This window comes from Panthera pardus, unplaced genomic scaffold, assembly GCF_024362965.1.
Source record: "Panthera pardus isolate Hobbes unplaced genomic scaffold, ASM2436296v1 HiC_scaffold_12, whole genome shotgun sequence".
NCBI lineage: Eukaryota > Metazoa > Chordata > Mammalia > Carnivora > Felidae > Panthera > Panthera pardus.
Window position 1 is genome coordinate 82,144,681 of NW_026526677.1, and position 25,433 is coordinate 82,170,113.

A 25,433-nucleotide genomic window follows, 5' to 3' on the forward strand; every position below is an offset into this window, starting at 1 on the left:
ACAGAGTTCTCAGAAATACTATGGATGATGGCAGGACTGGATGTAAGGCAGTACTTTGTTTTGCTGTCAAGGTTTGGAGAGAACAGGAATTTATTAGGTGATCCTCTATCAGAGAAGGGGTAACTGACTCTTGGTAGGAATTTACTATTCATTTGGAATTCCAGCCAACTTCAACAATTTGAAAATCCTCATGCTTGTAGGATAATTCCATCCAGGTGCCAACAAAATATATAGTATTGTGATGTAAGTATTCTTCTATAAGTGGGAGCCCTTCAGTCCAAGGTGCGTATCTGGGGGATGGGGATGGTCTAAAATCTTTCCACCTTCATAACTACTTGGAAAAACAAGGAACATCCCAAGGCCTATGAACCTTTTCATTTTCAGTATAAAAAACTCTGACTTCCTTGGATCAAGGAAGTGAGCGGTGGGAAAGAGGTAGGAAAACTTTTCAATCTGGAATTTATACGTATTTAGTGGAAACGTGTGAAATAAAATCTAAACTAATGCTAAAAAGTACCATCTTCAACCGGAGTTCAAAATGACTTCCCAAACTTCAAGGAAAGTTAAAGTTGGTTTCTCTCCCAGGCAATTTTAGGGTGCGGGTGGTGAGAAAGACGGGTAGGGGAGGTACGTTGGTAGTTTGAGATCCTTTGGGGCGTGGAGAACCGCAAAGTGTTGCCATGAGCTAGTCAGCTCCAGGTGCCGGGGAGGAGACAGAGCTGACGCCCCTGGCGAAGGCGTGAGCGCAACTACGCCGCAGCCGCGCGCAGCGCATGAGCCAAGTGCGGGCGGGCGGGTGGGTGGCGGCCGAGGGTGACTGGGAGAAGAGGCGGGGTGGCGCGGGGTGGGAGTGCGGCGGCTGGAGGAGGGTCTCCCAGCCCAGGCCCGATTTGCAAGCTCTCTGAGCCTGCGTCCGCCAAGGGGGAGGGCTTCCCTGGCCTGTCCAGAGTGGCTCAGAGCACAAACGACTGTCAAGAGAGTAGGAGAGTGGAGGTGCCGGAAGTGTGTGCTCGCCGTGGGATAACTTTCCTGCTCCGGCCGCGGCCCGGAGCCTCCGCCGCCTAGCTGTTCGCAGCGACGATGCGCTCTGATGACAACGACTTGAGCGGACCTGCGCCTCGGCCCACCGCCAGAGTCTGCACACTCCTCGCCGCAGGGGAAGAAGACTGAGCCCGGAGGCGTCCGCGCGCCCCGGGAGCTGGGTGCAAGGCGGCGCGGCGCTCGGGGCCCATTTCCTCTGCGCAGTCCCCTAGCGTTTGGCTTGTTCCCCGCGATCGTGCGTCCTCAGCGCCGGCCGCGGTCGCCGGCTGTTCCCGCCCTCACCGCCGGCCGGGACGTGCCCCGGCAGCCACTGGTAGCGTCTGTGCCATGGGGCTGCCTACTCTGGAGTTCAGCGATTCCTACTTGGACAGCCCAGATTTCAGGGAGCGCCTGCAGTGTCACGAGATTGAGCTGGAGCGAACCAACAAGTTCATTAAAGAGCTCATTAAGGACGGCTCTCTGCTCATTGGGGCGCTGAGGAGTAAGTGGATCGGGCAGGGGCGGATGGAGGGCGCGCAGGGATGTGGCGAGTCCCCGCAGGGTGCGGATTTGAGGGGTGGGATGGAGGACTCGGGGCTTCTTTTGTTTGAATGGGTTTAGGACAAAAGCTGAAGAGCTCCCCTGCTGGTGGCCAACAAAGTTTGTTCTTAGGTGTTCTTTACTTAAGTAATGTCTACAGAGAAGGGGAAGTCCTCCACTGGACACAGGAGTGTATCTTGAGGAAAGTTGTTCAAAGTTATCTTTTTGTATAACGCTCCTTGAAAAATGTTGGAGACTGTTGGTCCTTTTTTGTTTGTTTGTAATTTTATTATGCCTGATTTGAACACTTTTTAAAAAGTCCTGAAGGAGGGATTCAAGAGTTTGTCTTAAGGATAAAATGAAGGTAGTTTAGTGATATTCAAAGAAAATTACTGATTTCTTATGTGTATCAGTGGCTCTTCACTGGGCACAATCAATCACAGAATTGGCTTTTTAAAAAAATAGACATTTACAATTTTGTCATTAGGAGGATGATGGAGATGATCGAAGACAGCCTGGCACCAGTGGATTTAGTCTCTACCAGTTTTTTTGTTGCGTCTTAATTTTTGGTTTATATTGTAAATCTGATGTTGGTCGAGTCATTGGGGATGCGAGTTGATGGTTAAAGGTCAACCAGAATTTCTGATGATTATATAAGTAAAAACTGCCATTAGGGATTTTTCCCCACTTCCTTTTCCCAGCCGATTTTCTTTACTCCCTCCTGAATCTGCTGGTTTTTCACTTTCAGTTACTAAGACCTAGGACAGTCTTAGTTTTAACTCCAGTTTCTCTTAGAGAAAATGAAGTGATGTAACTGATGAGGCTTAACTTGTACCTTTCCCAGGAAGTATTTGCATCTTAATGGAAGCTTCTGAAGGTTTTAGCTACTGAAATGAAGCCCTGAATTATCTGGTCTCTGATGACTGGGTGAGTGAGGTATTTTCATAAGTTGGAGAGCTTTTAGGAGATCTAGCAATCCCCAGGACAAATGTAGGGGAACCATCATCGTGAAAGGTCAGTAACAACATGTTGGGGATGTGTGTGTGCCCAACACTGAGACATTAGCATCTGAGCTGTATTTTGAAGCATGTATTAATGGTAAGAATAGAGCTTAGCAAAATATCTTGAAATAAGGGTGCTCCCAAATCTTTTTAACCATCCCAAATGCCAAAACATTTACTTATCACTTGTGTTACTTAACTAGGGTAAAGAGGATATGTTTTATACCCACATTCATTCAATTTCTGAATTTGAGGCTGCTGCTGGTAACAGTATTTACTGATCTGTGAAAAAAATAACTTATATGCAGTTCTTTCCATTCTGTACATACACAAATGTGAACTCACCTTCCTTCTGGTTTGCAAACTCTGGTTGAGGTTTCAGGACTAGCATCTTTGCATTTTAGCCTCTTCCGAAAGAGTTTCCCCATTTCCGAGTGCTTAAGTGCCAAGCTGACTCTTGCTGGAGCTGCCAGGTGGTCTACAAGTGATATTTTCTCCTCATTTTGCTGGGGAGATCAATTTTAGTGTTTCAAAAATTGAAAACACTTCCATAGCTATGATAAAAACTCTGAAATGCATGTTATTTTGCTAGGAATAGTATGTATTTTATTATGATTTTTTAATCTAGTCTTGCAAAAATTAGGTGATTCCTATCCTTAATAAGTTGGTTTTTCCATGTATAAGTGAGGAAATCATGACAGTGTAAGCTCCTTGAACATGCAGAACCTGTCTTGTTCATTTGGTCATAAGCGCTTAAATATACAACCTGCCGTCTTTCTAGAATTCTTAGGTTTGTGATGAGAGTACATTATTTTAATTAACATTTGGTTATTTATATCATTATGGAAGGAAGACATTTTATTCCTTGTTGAAATAATTCCCAGCATCAGCTGCCAAATAGAGATTTGGAGCAGAGGAACTCTTGAAGTCACATGATGGCACTGCTTTTTTCCCACCAAGCCACCTTCTGTCCCTTGGGAAGGATGCAGTGAGGCTAGGCTGCAGCTGCTAAGTGCCAGCTCTCCGAAGCTGCTCAGCTAGGGTAAGAGTGTGCCTACAGGACTTTGAAGCCTGCTTATAGTTCTATCCCAGATCCACCAAGAAGCCCTCCTTTCCCCAGTTCTGTCCCTTCTGTTTTTCTTTTCTGCTCTAGGGAGCCTTCACCTTCCCTAACTATGCCTTTCCATTCTCTGTACCTACTGTTTCAGTAAGTGTATCCGTTATCCACTTCAGTTTTATTTTTAGAACTTTGCTGTTATTTTCATTAATAATTAATGGTTTCTTAATATAGCCTTCCTGAGCTGACAGTCATCATCTAAGCATCTTCTATTATTTCTATCCTAGTTCATAGCTTTTCTGGTGAGAATTTTGGCATGGACTTTTGGCTAATACATATGTAACTGTTTCGGTAGGAGTCACTTATGCTTTTTTTTTTTTTAATTAAAAAAATGTTTATTTATTCTTGAGAGACAGACAGGGAGTGAGCAGGGGAACGGCAGAGAGAGAGGGAGACACAGATTCCAAAGCAGGCTCCAGGTTCTGATCTATCGGCACAGAGCCAAACGTGGGGCTTGAACTCATGAACTGAGAGATCATGACCTAAGCCAAAGTTGGAGGCTTAACCGACTGAGCCACCCAGCTGCCCCAGGTAAGGAGTCTCATATGCTTTTTGATTTTTACTTCAGGATGTACCTTTTTTGAGAATTACATGAAGGGAAACTACAAAGGCAGTCTAAGCATGTTAGAAGGGGAGGCTGGTAGGTACCATTCAATGTCAATTACAGGAGTATTGTCAGTTACAGACCCCTAATAAAAGAATCTCAACAGGAGAGAATCATCAGTTACAGACCCCAACAGGGAAAGATGTACACTGCATTTCCTACAAGAAATCTACTATCCCTGCAACTCATCCAATGAGAAAGCACCATCACTCTGAACTCGTGCTTTTCTCCAATAGACAACAGACAACAGGGGTTCAGAACTTCTCCAACTTCTCCATAAAATAACATTCCTCTTCTCTGTTTTCTAGATTTACCTATGGTTTTGTGATAGCTTGCTTGTCCAGGATTGCATTTCTCTTACTTCCGAATAAACCCATTTTCGCTGGTAAAATAACTGGCAGTGTTATTTTTAAGGTTAATAGTTTCTTTAGTAGAGTATTTGGAAGGGTCCTTATAAAGAAAGGAAAACCTTGCTTGACTACATGATTTCAGTTTTAAATAACATAAGTAAGATACTTAACATTCTTAAAATTATTGCTTTTCATATTCACATCTACTTTAAGAAAATGGATGACAGCTAATTAAGTGGATTAACCTAGACCTGAATTTAAATTCTAGTGCTGTCAGGGGCGCCTGGGTGACACAGTTGGTTAAGTGTCTGACTCTTGATCTTGCCTCAGGTCATGATCTCATGGTTTGTGGGTTTGAGCCCCACATCAGGCTCTGTGCTGATGGTGTGGAGCCTGCTTGGGATTCTGTCTCTCCCTCTCTCTCTACCCCTCCCCCACTTGTGCGTGCTCTCTCTCTTTCTCTCTCTCTCTCAAAATAAACTTAAAAAAAAGAAAAAAATAAATTCTGGTGCTGTCAAATGCTGTGTGGTAATTGGCAAGTAACTTAACCTCTCTGAGCCCTGCCTTTCCTATATAGTGAAGGAAGATCTATAAATATCTTACCACTAGAATTATTTGTTCGTTTTGTTATATGTCATAGACATTTGGTGAGCAATACTTGAGAATATTTGATACTGGAGAATTGGGTTTTAGTTCATGTGGTGACTCAAAATCCTCCACCCTTTTCATCAAATGTTATTCTATGAACTTTGTTCCTTTAACAGGTATCATCCTCAAAATTTGAGTTGTGAAATCATAGGCTATTTTTGCTTATTGATTTTCTTCTTTTAAAGATCATATTCAAAGGGTCACCTCAAAATGGCTCTCTCATAAATTCCCCCTTTAATTTATACTTTATAATTTTAGATATTTATGTGAGCTTTGTCCTTGCAAGAATAGACTTCCCCTCCTCCCAAAAACAGAAAAGAGAAAAAAAGGATAGACAGAAATAGAATTGTATTCATTTAATTGAATTATTGGGTGGGGAGTATATGAACATTCTTTCCTCCACTTGCCCTGTGGCATCTTGGGGCCTTCCCTTCTTTATTTTTTCTTTCTCTCTCTCTTTTTTTTATTTCAGTTTTTAATTTTGATTCCAGTATAGTTAACGTATAGTGTTAGTTTCAGGTGTACAATATAGTGATTCAACAATTTGATACATTACTCACTGCTCATTGTGAGAAGAGTACTCTTTAATCCCCATCACTTGTTTCACACATGCCCCTTCCCCCCTCTGGTAACCATCAGTTTATTCTCTCTAGTTAAGAGTCTGTTTCTTGGTTTCTCTTTTCTCTCTCTCTCTCTCTCTTTAATGTGGTGTACATAATGGAATATTACTAAGCCACAAAAAAGAATGAAATCTTGCCATTTGCAACAACATGGTTGGAGCTAGAGGATATAATGCAAAGTGAAATAAATCAGAGAAAGACAGATATATGATTTCACTCATGTGGAATTTAAGGATCAAAACAAACAATTTAAGAAACAAACTTATTACCAGTGCTTCCTTTCATTGCCTTAAGGTGGAATTGTCCAGGTATCTTCTCTGCATTTTGGATGTTTCTCAAACTTCTATGTCTAGGCTTCTTTTAGAGGGAAGAAAAGTTAGTGGACTCTAATATTAGAGTCAGTTATTTATTATGGTAGTTATATATAAGCACGAAACTAATTCTAATGCTTATTCATACAATCTTAAAAGCAAATCAATTTATGAATTAAATAAAATAATGTGAAACCAATATAAAAGCTTGTCAACTACATTTAATTAATCTAATGGTTGATGATGATTTACTGAAGTGAAATTTCCCCTTGTATAAAAATTGCTGATAATGTCTTGTATGTTGACGATTCATTTTCTCTTTGCTTTTCCCAGTTGAAACTGCAGTTCTTAAAACTGCTTGCCCAGATGATGGCCTCCTCTCTTTCACAAACTATTTATTTAGTGGTTGTATTGCCTCTGTTCCTAAGGAGTAGTGCCTGACACTCGTGATGCATGACACAAATAAGAAGGGCACCTATTTGAGTGGTAGAGGTTGATTGCTCCTAAGTTTAGATATAAAATATGCAGTTAATGAAAACATTAGGACATGAGCAAGAGGGAAGCACACAATTTCTGGTGTTTATTGCCCTCTGTGTTCCCAGACCCCAGTTTGAATTACGCTGCTATGGTACACTTGTGATCTGGGGATTAAGTAGTTGTTTACCAGGGATGCAAAGGCTACCTTGAGACTGTGAAAAGGGTGAGGGATACCTGCCTTCTGCTTGTTGTGTGTCTCAAACTCACATTAGCCTGGTTTCACTTGTTTCTTCACTATTTTGTGTGTATGTTCTGGGCCCACCTTACTACTAGAGTTTTTGGTGACACAGGGAAGGGGTTAAAAGGAAAAAGACAAGTTTAAGAAGTTTGAGACTTTATATAGTTATGTGCTGTTTATTTGGTCATCCTTCAGCTTTTAGTAAAAATTGCTATTGTTTGGCCATTTTTTGTATTTAAACTTGTACCTAGGTTTTATTTAGTACCTAGTACCTAGGTTCCATTTATAAATGGAACTCATTGCTGATTCTTGTTTACCCTGCAAGAGCTCCTTCACTGCTGCGGCTTTCACTAAGGTTGTTTTGCTTGTTTAGCTGGGCAGTCTAACCAAAGGTATGGACGTGTAATTACTTCAACCATTCATTTGGTTCTTAAGCCATTAGAATTAGAGTTAAATGATCAGAAGTAACTGTATCTTTCAAATGAACTGTAATTAATTTTAAGAACTGGTAGATTAGGAATGTGGTGCTTTCAGGTTCTGCTTCAGAGATGTTGCAAGTAAAAGCAGTACGCTTGTGTGAATTTAAATGGCAGCCTAGGTGCTTATCAAAGTGGAAGTAATTTGGGCTGGCTGAGTAATTCCGTTTACTTCTCTTATGATGCTCAACATGAACTTAATGGGTACCCGTTTACATTGTCTTTATTTCCCTTGGATTTCCTTTTTCAGCAGGTAATAATTGAGGGGCTGTCTTGTTTGAGGCCACAGGATGAGTTAGTGGGAGAATGGCTTAGCAGTAACCACCTTTACACTGCCATCTCTGACAGTTATGATCAAGGTACCCCAAGAGTATAGAAAGCTGAGGTAACCACTAAAATGTTAAGTCACTGAAAAGCTGCTTTAACAAACATCCTTTGAATTATTAACTTAAAAGCACAATGTTTATTGGGTTGTGATATGTTAGCATTACTCAAATAAAAAAATAATACAGCTTACATTCAGTATTGCTTTGGGCTGACTGCAATTTTAAGTAATGAATACATAGAAAATGGCATATATTTTATTCAGATTTATGAAGAGAAATATTAGATTAAAAAATTTAGACCATTAAGCCATGTTTGCTAAATATTCAACAATGAAATATTTATTATGGACAGGTAAAGGGTTGAGGAAAGGGGGTTTATTTTGTCTTGAATCTCTTTCATGAAAATTGTTTCTTGCCAGAGCTGTGATTGCCACCTCTTTTGGCCCCAGCCATCCCTGCTGTCTGGATGGTAATTTCTACTCATTTCAGCCTTCTAAGCATGTGTCGTCCCCTCTGTAGTTCCACCTGCCACCCACCAGTTTCAGCTGGCAGCTGGGCCAGCCTTCCTTTTTCCTCCAGCCTGCTGAACCTCTGCCCAGGATCTAATAATCCTTACAGTGTGTCCCAGTTGATTTGGCTTCATCAGCCGAGGACTTGCTACCTGTTTCTTGCTGACTTTCATCCTGAAAATTAAAACCATTTGCTAAGAACCTGGCTGTCTAGTGCATGGAATCTGTGCTTCATCTTTTGCAGCTGCCATACTCTGAGTTGTAATGGCTGGGCTTAGTATAAGTGTAGAAATTTACATATTTGTTAATCGTAATAGCCCTTGAAAGCAAAGGAAAAGGGGCAGGATGAAAGCAGGACAGTCATTACAAATATAATTATATTAATAGTTTTGTCTTTGGCCAGGTGAATTTATTTATTTATATGTTTATTTATTTTTGAGATAGAGACAGAGAGGGAGTGGGGGAGGGGCAGAGGGAGAGTAAGAGAGAGGATCCAAAGCAGGCTCTGTGCTGACAGCAGAGCTGGATGTGGGGCTCAAACTCACTAACCGTGAGATCATGACCTGAGCCAAAGTCAGACGTTTAATCCACTGTGCCACCCAGGCGCCCCTGGCCAGGTGAATTTAAATTTTGGCCTGGATATTTCTGGTAATGTGGATCCTTCTCTGTAAGATTACATCTAATGGGGATACTTGGTTAATCAGAGTTTGTCATAGTTCATATCTGCAGTATTCTGTTTTATTACCAAGAATCCAATTGCAACACAGAAGAAAGCATTACCACAAAGCACACGTGTATATCTCTCAGTGAGGACTGTGATTTGCTTCAGAAAAAACAAATTGTGGAATAGTAAGGTGGCTTATAGTGGCTGATAATCTGCCAGTTTTTTTCAACATTTTTCCTTTCTTGCAGAGGTATGCATGCATAAAAGAAAAATAAAGTACTAATTTTCCTAGGACTTTTAATTTTCCATTTGAGAGTAATTCTTTTAATTGTAATTTTTTATGGAATCTGTTGAGAAAAGTCTAAAAATAAGACTGATGAAATCTTTGCATATTATTTTATATTAATTATTAAGACTTTTCAGTTCCAATATTTAGATTCTATGATAAAGGTCTGTTCCTACTGGCATTTTAAAAATATCAAAACATGACATTTTGTGTGTTGTTGGTTTATCTGACGTGGGTGAATATTAGCTACAATGGGCAATGCTTTATATTTTGTGAAGGATGGGGAAGCATCCTGGATTGGTTCTCAATGTCAGGTGGTATTTAAAAAAAATCAGAAAAAATGCTGCACATGTATAACCTTGCTACATTAGTAGAGTTCTCCATGAACCTTGGCTTTACTCTGGGAAAAAGTTGGTAGACACACTATGACCCCTTTCATTTGGAAGTCAGACAGATTTCTCAGTAGCGGAATTTCTTTGTTTCCTCACACAAATCTAAAAAGCCATACTGCCTGCTTGTTTATGAAAGTCATGCCAAATAGTATTCCCTTGTGTGTAAACACATAATTGGAGCTTATCCAGATGAAAGACCCAGCTTCAGTTTTCTCTTCAGTATACAGTAAAAGTGGTGATTTAATTTAGAAAACTGGTATATGTTTGTGTGTGGAGGAGAGTGATAAGCTGCTAATAGAAGTGAGTATTCAGTATGTATATTATCCCTTTCCAAATGGAAGCTGTGTAAATTGATTTTACTTTGCCTTGGTGAGAATTTTCTCTTCTTCATTTAATTTCCTTATTTCTCACAACGTCTGAATGAACGATGTGGCCCAAAAAAGGGGACGGTGGGGCGGTGGTAGTGGTGAGAGAGGTAAACAAGGGGAAGCAAATTTAAAATTGGTTGAGAAAGAATTTATTATGGTTTTGTAACTTGTGTTGGGCCTTGTGTATCTCGTATGAAAAAGTTACTATGTGACACTAGAGAATCAAAGGAATAAGAAGGTAGCCTTCCAACTGTTGTAAAAGTTGGGTTGTGCAAAATTTGAGGAAGATAGTTCTCATTAAAAACTGTCAACAAAAGAGATAATAGGGGGTGACTTTTCTAGGGCTGTACTATTTGCAGAAGATGTGGAAAAGCTGTGTACTTATGAAAAAATGATGTCAACATAGGCGATAATAGGGAGGGACTTTTCAAGGCTTGTGTTGACTGCTTGTCAATCCTGGTTTTCTTTAGGTGACCCTTTCTAACATCACTAATTATTACTTCCTCTGGATCCCAGCTCCATTACTGGACCATTTTTCTTAGTATGTGATGTTGCTGAATTCATCTTCCTTTTTTAGTTTATTTCCTGTATCCTTCTCTTAAATGTTGATAGTATACAAAGATTCCTTCTTAGCCCTTTTACTGTTTGCTTTCCTTGAGTGATTAACATGTCCTCCTGGGCTCTAGCCCTAACCTCATTTTCCTGAGCTCTGGACCTGATTTTTACCAGCATATCACCACATGGATGTACTTCAGGGACCTCAGACTCAATGGTGTGTCAAAACAATTTCTTTCTTGCTCTCCACCTTGTTCTCTTTGTGTTCTCATTTCTTCATTTATAGCCTCATCCACCTGGTCATCTCATAAAGGAATATCTGAGTCCTTCTAACTCTTCCTGTTTCCTTCTCCAGTTTTTAAACTCCAGTTTTTCACTCTTGCCAGATTAGGGCATTTAGTTAGTCCTGTAATTTTGTGCCCCCAGATACCGTAAATTAGATTTTCTCTGCCTATGTTTGGAAATAACACTTTTTTTTTTTTTTTTTTTTTTTTTTTTTTAGTTTAAAACAATAGACATTTATACTCTCATAGTTCTGGAGGCCAGAAGTCCAAAATCAAGGTGGCAGCAGGGCTGTGCTCTAGGGGATGATTTTTCCTTGCCTCCTCTAGCTTTGGGTGTTGCCAGTACAAGATGTTCCGTGGCTTGTAGATGTGTCACTCCAGTTCATGGCTGTGCAGTCACATGGCATACCCCCTGTGTGTCTCTATTACATTTTACTTGTTCTTTCAAATACAAACTTCTAGGTGCCAAGGATATCGGTATTCTGTCAGCTGTGACCACATTGTGGATGCTCAGTGGTTGCTAAACATCAACCAATTTCATTTTACTAAGAAGAGTAAATAATATGGAGGAAGTTTTTGAATATCTGTTGGAATGAATGAGCCATGGAATGAGGACCACAAATTTGCTTTTTAATATTTTTTCCAACAGGCTTTATTTATAACTGCTCAAGCTTGGGTGTACTGATTTTTGGGACTGGATAATCCAAGGGACAGCAGACAGCAATAGGAATTACAACTTTATTCTAGTCCTGGTGCTGCTACTAAGTAGTGGCATTGGTACAAGCTACTTGTCTCAGAACCTATTTTTTTCATCAAAAATGGGAATAATGTTTGCTCTATATTTCCTGTTAGGATTTTTGTGTGGGCCATGGAAATAATGCATAATAATATAAAAATGTAACATTATTTTCATTTGTTTTAGGCAGGATCATTGTGATCCTAATAATTTTGGTTTCTTTTTCAAGACTACATGTAACACATAATGGTCTTGTCAACATTATTACCATATTCTGTAGAAATGAGATTTTTAAAGTGGAAATGCTTTAGTTGAATGTTAAAGCATGGGCTTATTTGTCTCCCAAATTAAATCTATTTGTTAGGAAATGATTATAAGATGTGGCATGATTTTGGTTTACTTTTTTTCTTTTAAGCAAGTATTTGCTATGGTCTGGGAACCAAGAAAGCATTAGGTTGGCATTTAGGGATTATGAATAGGCAGTATAGATGTTGAGACTTCATGGGTATCTGCTGGTGTTTTATTTCTGTTGGCTCAGGTCAGTGGTCTATAAAAGTTATTTAAATGATTGTCACAACTTGCACTTCTCAGAAGTGAAATAGATTGCTGGGCAATTTTAAAAAATAAAATAGGCCAAGCTGCCTATGAGAGATATTTTTTTCACATTGGTTTCTCTATGGAAGGCAACTAGTGGCTTAGAAAAGCACTTTCCAGGGCGTTTCTTATGCCACACAGATGTTTTGTAAATGTAATTATATTTGAGGTGAGATCATCCTAGTGGTTATTGGTGAGAATAGAAAATGATGAGATTGGTGGGACATTGCTGGAAGGTTTTGGGGACAGGGAATTATGGGGAAAAAAGATATTTCATTAAGAATTGAAGGGGCGCCTGGGTGGCTCAGTCGGTTAAAGCGGCCGACTTCGGCTCAGGTCATGATCTCGCGGTCCGTGGGTTCGAGCCCCGCGTCGGGCTCTGTGCTGACAGCTCAGAGCCTGGAGCCCGTTTCGGATTCTGTGTCTCCCTCTCTCTGACCCTCCCCCATTCATGCTCTGTCTCTCTCTGTCTCAAAAATAAATAAACGTTAAAAAAAAAATTTAAAAAAAAAGAATTGAAGAGGAAGATTCAGTTGGCTCCCTGAGATAATTAAATTGAGCCTGTTAGCTAGGTGGTTAAGGAAAGGCAGTATTATTGAATTGGTGTCAGAATCGCCAGGAGAGGATATTTGGATGGTACCACAAGGACAAAACAGATCATTTAAAACAACAACAAAAACAATTTCTTTTTTTTTTTTTTAATTTTTTTTTTTTTTAACGTTTATTTATTTTTGAGACAGAGAGAGACAGAGCGTGAACGGGGGAGAGTCACAGAGAGAGGGAGACACAGAATCTGAAACAGGCTCCAGGCTCTGAGCTGTCAGCACAGAGCCCGACGCGGGGCTCGAACCCACAGACCGTGAGATCATGACCTGAGCCGAAGTCGGACGCTTAACCGACCGAGCCACCCAGGCGCCCCAACAAAAACAATTTCTTAAGGGATCTATGAGTTTAAGGGGAACTCTGCCCTGGGGAGCCTACACTTCAGGGACAGTTTGCAAAGTGAAGGAAGAGCTGGAAAAAGCCAGCCTCTTTGGGGTTACAGAAAGAAAATAGAGACTGTTATTAATCCTGAACAAGGAGTAGCAGTGAGTGAGTGAGTGAGTGAGAATAACAGCCTCCAGGTTTGCCAGGTTTAAACTCTGGTGCATGTCCTTTTCTTCCCATTTTTTCCTTGGTTCCTGACACTGCTCTGATGGAAATTAGAGTTCTATGGATATTCACAGCTGACTGGCTGTGATGTTTTGTGACACCCATTGAAGAGAGGGATGAAAGAGGCTGAACAACGATGTGGAACCAAGGTGTGACGTACTTAAAATGTGCACATTGGTGATTTGTTATCTGTGCATTGTGAATGGACTCCTGCTAGCTAGTTAATGAACATATCCATCAACTCACATAGTTATCCTTTTTTTTGGTGAGAACATTTAGGTTCGACTGTCTTAGCAAATTTCAATTATATAATACAGTATTATTGACTATAGTTACTATGTTTTAAGTTAGATCCTTGTCTCTAATTCATCTTATAGCTGGAAATTTGTATCCTTTACCATCAACCTCCTCCTATTTCTCCTAACTCCTAGCCCCTGGAAGCTACCAATCTTCTTTCTTTTTATGAGTTTGCTTTATTTTTTATTTTTATTTTTTTGATTCCACATATAAGTGATACCATACAGTATTTGTCCTTCTCTGTCTAGCTTATTCTACTTAGCATAATGCCCTCACAGTCCATCCAAGTTGTCACAAATGGCAAGATTTCCTTTTTTCTCATGGCTGAATAATATTCCATTGTATATATACATCTTCTTTATTAATTTATCTTTTGGTGGATACTTTTTTCCATATCTTAACTATTGTGAATAATATTGCAGTGGACATGCTAGTACAGATAGCTCTTCAATATTCTGTTTTCATTTTCTTTGGATATACACCCAGCAGTGGGTTTCTTGGATCATATGGTAGTTCTATTTTTAATTTTTTGAGAAACCTCCATGCTATTTCCATGTGACTCCACCATTTATATTCCTGCCAACAGTGTAGAAATGTTCCCTTTTCTCCACATCCTTACCAACACTTGTTATCTCTTATCTTTTTGATGATAGCCATTTTAACAGGTATGAGATGACACCTCATTGTGGATTTGATTTGCATTTCCCTGATGATGAGTGATGTTGAATGCCTTTTCAAATGTCTGTTGCCTGTATGTCTTTGGAAAAATGTCTATTCAGGTCCTCTGCCCATTTTTTAATCAGATCGTTTATTTGCTATTAAGTTGTATGAGTTCTTTATATATTTTGGAACCAGTATCTAATTTTAGAATAGTTTTATTGCCTTAAAAGAAACCCCATAACCCATTATCTCTCTTCCCTAGCTCCTGACAATTGTTACTAATATACTTTGTTTCTGAACCATTTTTATGTAAATGGAATGATGCAATCTATGGCCTTTTATGACTGGCTTCTTTCACTTAGCATGTTTTCAAGGCTCATTCATATTTTAGTATGTATTGGTACTTTATTCCTTTTTATTGCCAAATATTCAATTGTATGATTATACCGCACATTTTGTTTATCCATTTATTAGTTGAAGGACATTTTGGTGTTTCCTTATTATTATTGCTATTATTGATAATGCTACAAGCATTCGTGTACCTGTTTTGTGTGGACATATGTTTTTATTCTCTTGGATATATCCTTAGGCATGGAATTATTGGGTCATATGGTAACTTTATGTTGGAACTCCTTTATGTATAGAAACTTAGTAGGTTTATAGACATTTACATTACATTGTTTATGATAGAAAGCAGTTTGAGAGTTAAATGTATATTTAAGGCAAATTTATAATTTTCCATAGCAAATTCAGATATGACCTTTTTATTTGTTGAAGAAAAACAGAATCACTTGGTAGATATTTAAGGAGGAAACATTTCATGTTCTTTTAATTTTCATTATACCTGGGTAAGTATTTAAAAATCTCATAATGGAAATATAGGGCAATGGCAATTTTTACATATGTGCAGAGTGGCAAGAGTGGGGAGGAGAAAAGGAGAAAATACAAAGTTCACAGTGTGTTGGGCCAGGAGAGATGTGAAGAAGAGAGAATGGAACATTGACTTACATATTCATTAAGCATATTTATTTATTTATTTTAAAGTTTATGTGTGCTGTCAGCACAGAGCGTGATGTGGGGCTCGAACCCACAAACCATGAGATCATGACTTGAATTGAAATCAAGAGTCGGATGCTTGACTGACTGAGCCATCCAGGTGCCCCTCATTCAGCATATTTATTAGCACTTGATATATGTCAGATACTGTTCTAGACCTTGGAAGTACAGAACAGAGGTCCAGCTCTTCTGGGTTTGCCTTTACTTAGGGCAACCTGGTGATACTGTATAGTGTGTGTGTTGTTACTACTTGGTGCTAAGACCTAGAAGGTACCTTGTATACCTTTTATTTCTTCAGATAGCCTTTCTCTGTAACCAAGGGTAACTTGCGCATGTCACCTTGTGCATAGCAGTCAACACAGCATAGGGATCTCATATGAGAATGTGAATATGTCCATTCTTCATTCTTCCATTCTTCACTTTTTACACACACACACACACACACACACACACACACACACACACACACACGTGGCCCTAGTAAGTCTGTCTCTTTCTTAAACTCTGGTTTCCTCATTTCACAATGGGGATAATAATAATAATAATAATAATAATAATAATAATAATACCTACTTTTTCATGAGGGTTTCACAGTTACTGTAAACTGTACTTAGCATATGGTTGCTATTATAATCATGGTGTATTTTTTTAAAAGTTTTTTGAGTGTTTATTTTTGAGAGAGAGAGAGAGAGAGAGAGAGAGAGAGAGTCAGAGCATGAGCGAGGGAGGGGCAGAGAGAGAGGGAGACACAGAATCCGAAGCTGGCTCCAGGCTCTGAGCTGTCAGCACAGAGCCTGACGCGGGGCTCGAACTCATGATCTGTGAGATCATGACCTGAACTGAAGTCGGACGCTCAACTGACTGAGCCACCTAGGCGCCCCAATCATGGTGTATTTTTTTTAATAGATAAAATGAAATAACCTCAGTGTTAAAAAATATTTAAAATGCCTTTCATGATGATAAACTTTATTTAGCTTTCCATGTCTATATGAACACACTTAAAAATATAAATACAGTCATAATATGTATACCATTATATATTTATATATAAATTTATACCATTATTTCAAATATTTTTCTTGCTTCATTTTTTTTACTATTAGCGTATCTATGACCAAAAGTGCTCAGATTGAAGGTGATATTTATGTGTAAGTAATTTAAAGCAGTCTACATTTGAAATGTAAGTAAAACCAGAGTAGGTTACATATTGAGTAAGGAAACATCTGCACTTTGCTACAGTTCACCCAAAGGAAATTGGATCATGTATCAGCTATGTGATGGAATAAGACTTTCATCTTTTAAAGAAATTTCCCTGCCTAAAATTTGCATTCATCTGTTATTCTGAGATGAAGCCTCTGCTATATATATTGTGACACAGAGTTTGCTGAACCTTAGCATACTCTGTTGTTGGATTGCAGCTGCTGCATCTGCTGGAACTTAACTAGAAATCAGAAACAACTATTTTTAAAACTTCTTCAGGCTCACACATTTTAGATTGCTTCTTTTTCTTAATGTGGACAGTTTGTCAGTTCGTGCATGTTTCTTTTCAGGTCCTCAGTTATTAGTCTTTTGGAATTACAAATCACTTTATCTTTTATAAACAATGTAGTTTTTTAAAGGAGTTACTTACCAAATTAATCTGAGAGGAGAAACTAGTCCCTTAGGGTATCTTTTGGCCTTCGACTCTTTCTGACCATTTGTTCTACTTATCTGAATTGTACTAGCCCCTCCAAATTATACATGTGCACACACTCCTATTCCAGGTTCTCCTAAACTATGGTCTATGTCTCATTCTTTACGTTCAGTACTCTGTCAGGTACATATTTATTGACAGGTAACTGTTGAATACATGACTGTGTTGACTTTGTGAAAACTTAACACTGAGATATTCTAAAGCTTAGGATATATGTGGTCATAGTTTTACTGGACTGTTGCTTATTTGACCATCCCATTCCTTGCTTCCTGAAGCTTCTCCCTGGGCTTCTGTGGAGCCATATATGTTCCCTTAGCAATCTTTTCATTGACTTTCCAACTTTTTCTTTGTAGTCTTCCAGATTTCTTTCACCTCTTCCTTCCTCTTGAATGTAGGTGTTCATATTGTCCAATGAGAACATTTTCTTAATAGATGTAAGTTGGTGATGAATATTTACCCATAACCAAATGGTTAATATCTGTAAGATAAATGGGGGAAGAAGGTGGTTAGGAAGTCATCAGATCAGTGAACACTAGATACAGGACAGTTGATAAGCCAAATGATAAATACAGCTGTTACCCTTTATGGGGAGTCAGAGAAATGAAAATGAATGTAAAGTATCCATTTTTATCCATTAACATAGCTAAAAGATTTTTTAATGCCTTTTTTAAATTAGGGTGTACTGAGACTTTTACCTTCCGTATGCTGCTGATAGCATTGTAAATTAGTAATATGTGTCAAGGACCTTAAAGTGTTTATACCCACTGGAAAAGTGATCCCAATTATGGTACCTTTTCTGCAGCAGGTAATCCTGATTTCCTACCCAGCATCTTTGCCCTTTCATCCCTTCTATAACAATGTTTGTGACTTAAACCTCCTCCAGGTCAGGGGTAAATCCTGATTAGTTGAGTCACTCATTATAACCCATTTCCCCTTGCTAGGAATGGCACGTGTTAACAATTCTCTGTAAATAATTTGAGAGTGATTTTCTTAATTTATAGTCTTCATATCTTTTCCCTACTTGCTTTCCCATCTTCCAATTTCTGGCTATTTAATTTGCTTTCTCTTTTATACAGTTATCTTTGAGCACTTTCTCTTTTCATTCTTTTAAAAATGGCATATCGAGGCTATCATAAAATGTACATATCCAGGTTTGGGCTGTTTTGTTTGCTTGTGATAAGCACACTGTTTTCATGGACAAATTAATTATGCCTGGTGTTTTGTTAAAATATAACTAGTATTAATACTATAAGGTTGTCGTTCTCCTGTTGTCCAGGAGAACTCACCTGTAGTGGGTTTAATTTCTTTTTTAATGTTTTGTAAATTATTAGATGCAAATGAATGTCCTGTGAAAATATGATCTTACTGTCTTTGAGGTAACAGATATTGATGGCAGATATTTAGTGAGGGCTAAAAGGGGAAAGCTTGAGACTCAGATCATGAAATGGGAGTTACTATGTGGTAAGACTGGGCATCAGTTAGACCAACCTGGGCATAGATCCTGACCATGTGACCCAATACACAGCCTGGAGTGAGGTCTTGGCTCTTTTTGAGGCTGTTGCCTCTGCTTTAATTTGAGGATCACTTTCTTTGACGCACAAATTTATTATGGTAATTGAATCCATTCTTTTATAAGATCAAACATTGTGCTAGGAACATTCTAAAGTAAAAGATCCAAAAAAATGATAATAGGATTTCTCTTTAATTTCTGCTAAAAAATATTTGAAAATTGTAAAGCATTTAGCTGAGAGGAATTTGGTATAATAAGACATCAGATATTTATTGGCTATACTTTAGGGATTTCTTTAGGGAATCTGCAAAAATATGTTCCTTTGGAAGTATTACTCTAAGTGATCTGTTGTATTCATTGCCTTTCCATGCCAAGCTTAAATGTGAGCATATTTGTTGCATTCTGTTTATTTTGGTAACCCATGGGTTTGTATTTTTAGCATGGCTTGAATTTTATTTATTAGTCATTCTTTCTAACAAAATTGTTATGTCACAAGTGTCGTATCTACTCTTTTTTTTAATGAAAAAGAAAGGATAATCTAAGGCAAGAATTTTGGCTAATGGGCTCTGTCTGGCCGCTCTGAACAGATATGGTTTTGCAATATGGTATTAGTATCCTGTGTTTTCTGTTATTTAAATCATGACTAACCATAGTGGGCATAGTGATGCAAATATTTCTGAAATCCTGTTTTTGTGTTAATGGGCAGAATCTTTTTAGCAAAGGTTTTAAATGATCTAACAACTGAAATGTTTGCTTAAACAGGATTAAAATGTATTTACCTGTGAAGTCAGGTTTTAAATGCCACAATGTGAAAGTTTTTATTAATGGCATTTCATATCCCTAAATCTGCTAAACTTTATAAAAACATCATCAAATGATGAAAAGTGAAATGAATTCTATATCCATTTATATATAAAACTTACAGATTATTGTATGTGCTGTTGTGCATATGATATTTGACATAATTTACTGCCATTTGAAGCAGACATTTCCACTAACCTCTACTTCCAAAGTTGATGGGATCATTTATCTTTCTTCCACTACCAGTAGAGAAGGACATTGAAAATTACAGTGTGAAAGGAATTTTGGTGAGTAGGTGTGACAGCCACCCCTCTGACATCTGGAGATGGTTCTTGGGCTTGATGAAAAGGTAGTAAACATGAAAGAAGAGATACCTGGCTAGGATTTTCAGATTTTTTTTCCTGGTCAAGTTGAACTATAGCAGACAGACGTAAAGAATTCTTACTTAGCTTTGACATTGGATCCCAAATTAATTATATCCTTGTGCAATCTTGTTAACTCTTTTTTTTTTTTAAGAGAGAGAGGGATGGAGAGTGAGAGAGTGAGTGTGAGTTGGGATAGGGGGAGTGGGGGAGAGAGAGAGCAAGAGAAAGAGAGAGAGAGAGAGAGAGAAAGAGAGAGAGAAAGAGAAAGGATCTCAAGCAGGCTCCACATTCAGTGTGGAGCCTGACACAGGGCTTGATCCCACAACCCTGGATCATGACCTGAGCTGAAATCAAGAGTCAGACCCTCAACCGGCTGAGCCACCCAGGCACCACACTCTGTTAACTCTTATCTCCAGTTGGAGAATAGGGGAACTAACTTTCCTTTTTCTGTCCATAAATGTATGGGGCTGGGACAAGATGAAACCATGGTAGAAGTAATAATATGCCTTTGAGGGGAATCTGCCTCACCATTCCATTTTCTGTTCTACATAACTTCTTGTTTGGGAACATGTTTATCTGAAGATGGTAACAAGAATAAGCAGTGTGTTTCCTTATGACTCTAGGTATATGTTTATTCTGATTTACTAGTTAATCACTTTCTCATTTTTACTACTGCTGGCCACTTTTAAAAGTTTCTTTCTTTTTTTTTTTTAAACCATCATGAAAGGGATAACAAAATACCAATACAAGGAAAGCTAAATGTCAGTAGGACTTAATGTAGTATCTACCAGGAAAAATACAACCTCTATAACAGTTGTTAGGGAACTTATAAGAGTCAGGAAGCAGTAATTCCTGTTCTTGAAAGGCTTACAAACCAAACAGAACACAGATATGTGGATGAGTGCAGGAAGAGAGTCTAGCAGTATGGGATAGCATGGGCAAAAGCACTGAAACAGACATGAATTACCCTGTGACAGAGACGACAAAATGATTTTTTTCTATTAAATAAAGCAGTCAACATACAAGAAATGATAAGGGAACTAGGAAAGGGGTACTGTAAATGTCTTTGAAAGTTAACCTGAACTAACAGAGTACATACACTAGATGTAAGCTTCATGGGTACCTGTAACTATCCTATATTTCGATTTACTGTGGTTTCTGTCTCTTGAATTATGTCAGGTCTGTGGGTGGTGTGGAGTCATTACATGTTGAGTATGGGTCATGATCAGCACATACCAGTGTGTACATTTTAGTTAAAACCTGTTGGTGGGTCATAGGGTAGGTCTATTTGATGGGGGGTGGGAGGGAGGGGAGGGTGGGTGATGGGTATTGAGGAGGGTACCTTTTGGGATGAGCACTGGGTGTTGTATGGAAACCAATTTGACAATAAATTTCATATATTGAAAAAAAATGCAAAAAAAAAAAGAAGAGTTTATAAAATTTCATTATCAAATATCAAGTGCAAAAATAAAGGATTAAGCTATAGCAATGAAGATGTTCAAGCAACTCAGTCCTTGGGGAGGTGAGGAGGACAGAATATCAACAGAGACACTTGAGTGACCAGATCTAGGAGACGTACCACGCTTTGACTGCCAGGACACCAACAGTAAGCATGGTTTTCCACACAATAAAAATTCATTTTTGAAAAAAAACAAAAAAAACAAAAAAACCTGTTGGTGGTTCATTGCAAAGGATGTTTTTAAGCTTTGATAATCACAACACCAGAATTTAATTATAAATAAGTAAATGGAAAAAGTTAATGGTTCCCGGGTCAAATAAATGCTGTATGTAGGTAATTAATGAAGATAATGAAGTTGAGTCCTTAACTCAAGAAATAAGCCAAGGGAAGTTTTCTAGTCAGTGAATTTACTAATTATTGATTTCTAAAGTATCAGTTGTTTTTCTCCTGGCTTACTCTCATGTCTATTATGTGAAATAGAACTGTATTTGTATGCTTTTATGTCCTTTAGGGTTAAAGCATGTTTCATTGGGGTAAGATAATGTTATTAGAAAGTGACTTGAGTTTCATCATAAAATTGCACCAAAAAGTAGAAATTTAGCAAGAAGTTTTGTTTTCATGGAGGTAAATCTGCAAAAAATAAAGAGGTTATTTTAATTATTATTTTTTTTTATAAGAGAAGTCTTGTGAGAAATTTCAGGAAGGATAAGAAAGTTCCCCTCCCTCACTCTTTTTTAAAACCATCTCAAGGTTATTTTGGGAATGAATGTGTTGACAGGAGCAAAAAGAAATATTAAAAATAAGCAAAGAGAAAAACAGTGGGTATCATTCCAAGATGAGCTCTTGAGGAATGTAGAGCTACAGAATTAAGTATTCATTGGGGGGAATTCAGCAGCTTAGCCACCTTTGAATAACACATATCATTAAACATTTATCATCTGAGGGGCACCTGGGTGGCTCAGTCAGTTAAGCGTCTGACTTCAGCTCAGGTCATGGTCTCACACTCCGTGAGTTCAAGCCCTGCGTCGGGCTCTGTGCTGACAGCTTAGAGCCTGGAGCCCTCTTCAGATTCTGTGTCTCCCCCTTTCTCTGCCCTTCCCCTGCTCATGCTCTGTCTCTGTCTGTCTCAAAAATAAATAAAAACATTTAAAAAATTAAAAAAAAAACATTTATCATCTGAGAATGATTCTGGGTTATGTAGAGGACAAGTTCAAAAAAAGAAACCATAGATAAGTAGTCTTGGTTTTGTTTCATACAAGTAGAGAAGGAAAAATAATTTGAGCTTGACATAGATTTAGTGTTTACTCTTCATGTGAACTGCCCTGAGTGTTATCCTGGTACTCAAATTCAGTCATGTAGAATATTGTATATTCACCTGCTCCAATGCTTATCATTCTGTGGGTGGTGATCCTTGAGGTTTCTTAAAATTGAGAATTTTGTGAGTTATACTAGTATTAGGAAAAAATAGAAGAAATAAAACAGCACAGTGTATTGAATATTTTGAGCGAAAATACTATTTAATGAAACTTATTTCTGTTTTCTGAGTACACATGGATGAGAAGATAATGTTGGGTTGTAAAATATAGTTCTTATTGTGAGTCATGGTCAAAAATCTAAAAACAAATCACAATGTTTTTATAAAAAATACAAAAAAGAAAAAAGTACTCTATTTAATGAGTGAAGTTGTATCTGTCTAGCATATATGTGGTGAGGCCTGATTATGTTTTCTTTGGGGAGGTAAGTGGGCAGATGCACTGGGGAAGAGCAATTCTCTGGTGCCACAGATACATTTTGAGGTTGCACGCAGAGTTCTTGGCAAGTTGCACATCCTGTGGGTCTTGTGAAGCTCTTCAAAATGGGTACTGGTCAACTCCAGTGTAAATAGCTCTTGAAAGTGGTCATAGCTGCTGTTATCTAGCAACTGACATTGAGGTCAAGAAGGAGGTTTATCTCGTTCTTTTTTTTTTCTGAGATAGTTTATTTATTTATTTTTTTGTATTATATTTTTCAATTTTTTAATTTTTTTTGAAAACATAATTTATTGTCAAGTTAGCTAACATACAGTGTATACAGTATGCTCTTGGTTTCAGGGGTAAAGTCCCATGATTTATTGCTTACATACTACACCCAGTGCTCATCCCAAGAAGTGCCCTCCTCAATGCCCATCGCCCATTTTCCCGTCTCACCTGCCCCCGCCCCCATCAACCCTCAGTTTATTATCTGTATTTAACAGTCTCTTACGGGTTTGCCTCCCTCTCTGTTTGAAATTATTTTTCCCCTTCCCTTACCCCATGGTCTTCTGTTAAGTTTCTCAAGTTCCACATGCATGAAAACTGTGATATCTGTCTTTCTCAGACTGACTTAATTCACTTAGCATAATACCCTCCAGTTCCATCTATGTTGTTGTAAATGGCAGGATTTCATTCTTTCTCATTGCCAAGCAGTATTCTGTTGTATATATAAACCACATCTTTATACATTCACCAGTTGATGGACATTTGGGCCCTTTCCAGGATCTGGCTATTGTTGAAAGCGCTGCTATAAACATAGGGGTACAAGTACCCCTATGAATCAGCACTCCTGTATCCTTTGAATAAATTCCAAGTAGTGCTATTGCTGGGTCGTAGGGTAGTTCTGTTTTTAATTTTTTGAGGAACCTCCATGCTGCTTTCCAGAGCGGCTGCACCAGTTTGCATTTCCACCAACAGTGCAAGAGGGTTCTCATTTCTCCACATCCTCACCAACATCTGTTGTTTCCTCAGTTATTCATTTTAGCCATTCTGACCAGTGTACAGTGATATCTCAATGTGGTTTTGGTTTGTATTTCCCTGATGATGAGTGACGTTGAGCATCTTTCCATGTGTCTGTTGGCCATCTGGATGTCTTTTGGAAAAGTGTCTATTCATGTCTTCTGCCCATTTCTTCACTGGATTATTTGTTTTTTGGGTGTTGAGTTTGGTAAGTTCTTTATAGATTTTGGATACTAACCCTTAATCTGATATGTTGTTTGCAAATATCTTTTCCCATTCCGTCAGTTGCTTTTAGTTGTGTTGATTGTTTCCTTTGCAGTGCAGACACTTTTTATCTTGATGAGGTCCCAGTAGTTCATTTTTGCTTTTATTTACCTTGTGTTCGAAGACATGTTGAGTAAGAAGTTGCTGTGGCTGAGGTGAAAGAGGTTGTTTCCTGCTTTTGCCTCTAGGGTTTTGATGGTTTCCTGTCTCCTATTTAGGTCTTTCATCCATTTTGAGTTTATTGTTGTGTATGGTGTAAGAATGTGGTCCAGTTTCATTCTTCTGCGTATTGCTGTCCGGTTCTCCCAGCACCATTTGCTAAGGAGACCGTCTTTTATCCATTGGATACTCTTTCCTGCTTTGTTAAAGATTAGTTGGCCATATATTTGTGGGTCCAATTCTGGGTTCTCTATTCTATTCCATGTGTCTGTTTTTGTGCCAATACCATACTGTCTTGATGATTACAGCTTTGTAGTAGAGGCTAAAGTCCGGGATTGTGATGCCTCCCACTTTGGTTTTCTTTTTCAACATTATGCTGGCTGTTTGGGGTCTTTTGTGGTTCCATATAAAATTTAGGATTGTTTGCACTAGCTTTGAGAAGAATACTGGTGCAATTTTGATTGGGATTGCATTGAATGTGTAGACTGCTTTGGGAAGTATTGACATTTTAACACTATTTGTTTTTCTAATCCATGACCATGGAATGTTTTTCCATTTCTTTGTGTCTTCTTCAATTTCTTTCATAGGTTTCTATAGTTTTCAGCATGCAGATCTAAAAGGTTTGGTTAGGTTTATTTCTAGGTATTTTATGGTTCTTGGTGCAATTGTAAATAGGATCAATTTCTTGATTTCTCTTTCTGTTGCTTCATTATTGGTGTATATAAATGCAACCGATTTCTGTACATTGATTTTATAGCCTGTGACTTTGCTGAATTCATGTATCCTTTCTAACAGCTTTTTGGTGGAGTCTGTCAGGTTTTCCATGTAGAGTAGCATGTCATCAGCAAAAAGTGAAAGTTTGACTTCTTTGCCAATTTGGATGCCTTTTATTTCATTTTTGTTGTCTGATTACTGAGGCTAGGCCTTCCAACACTCTGGTAAACAACAGTGGTGAGAGTGGACATCCCTGTCATGTTCCTGATATTAGCTGTGAGCTTTTCATATATGGTTTTTTTGATGCTAAGGTATGTTCCTTCTATCCTGACCTGCTTGAGGGTTTTTATTAAGAAAGGATGCTGTATTTTGTCAAACACTTTCTGCATCTGTTGACAGGATCATATGGGTCTTATCCTTTCTTCTATTAATGTGAT

At 38.4% G+C, this 25,433-nt stretch overlaps 1 protein-coding gene across 2 annotated transcripts in view; it reads left to right on the forward strand.

The window, feature by feature from the left end:
* The first annotated feature begins 863 nt into the window (after positions 1-863).
* ARHGAP42 (Rho GTPase activating protein 42) overlaps positions 864-25,433 on the forward strand; it is a 310,333-nt gene continuing 285,763 nt past the window's right edge. For both annotated transcript variants that reach the window (XM_019450169.2, XM_019450170.2), the window contains exon 1: positions 864-1,522. In XM_019450169.2, coding sequence (XP_019305714.1) covers positions 1,369-1,522 — 154 coding nt within the window. In that variant the 5' untranslated portion in view covers positions 864-1,368. The remainder of the gene's footprint in view (positions 1,523-25,433) is intronic.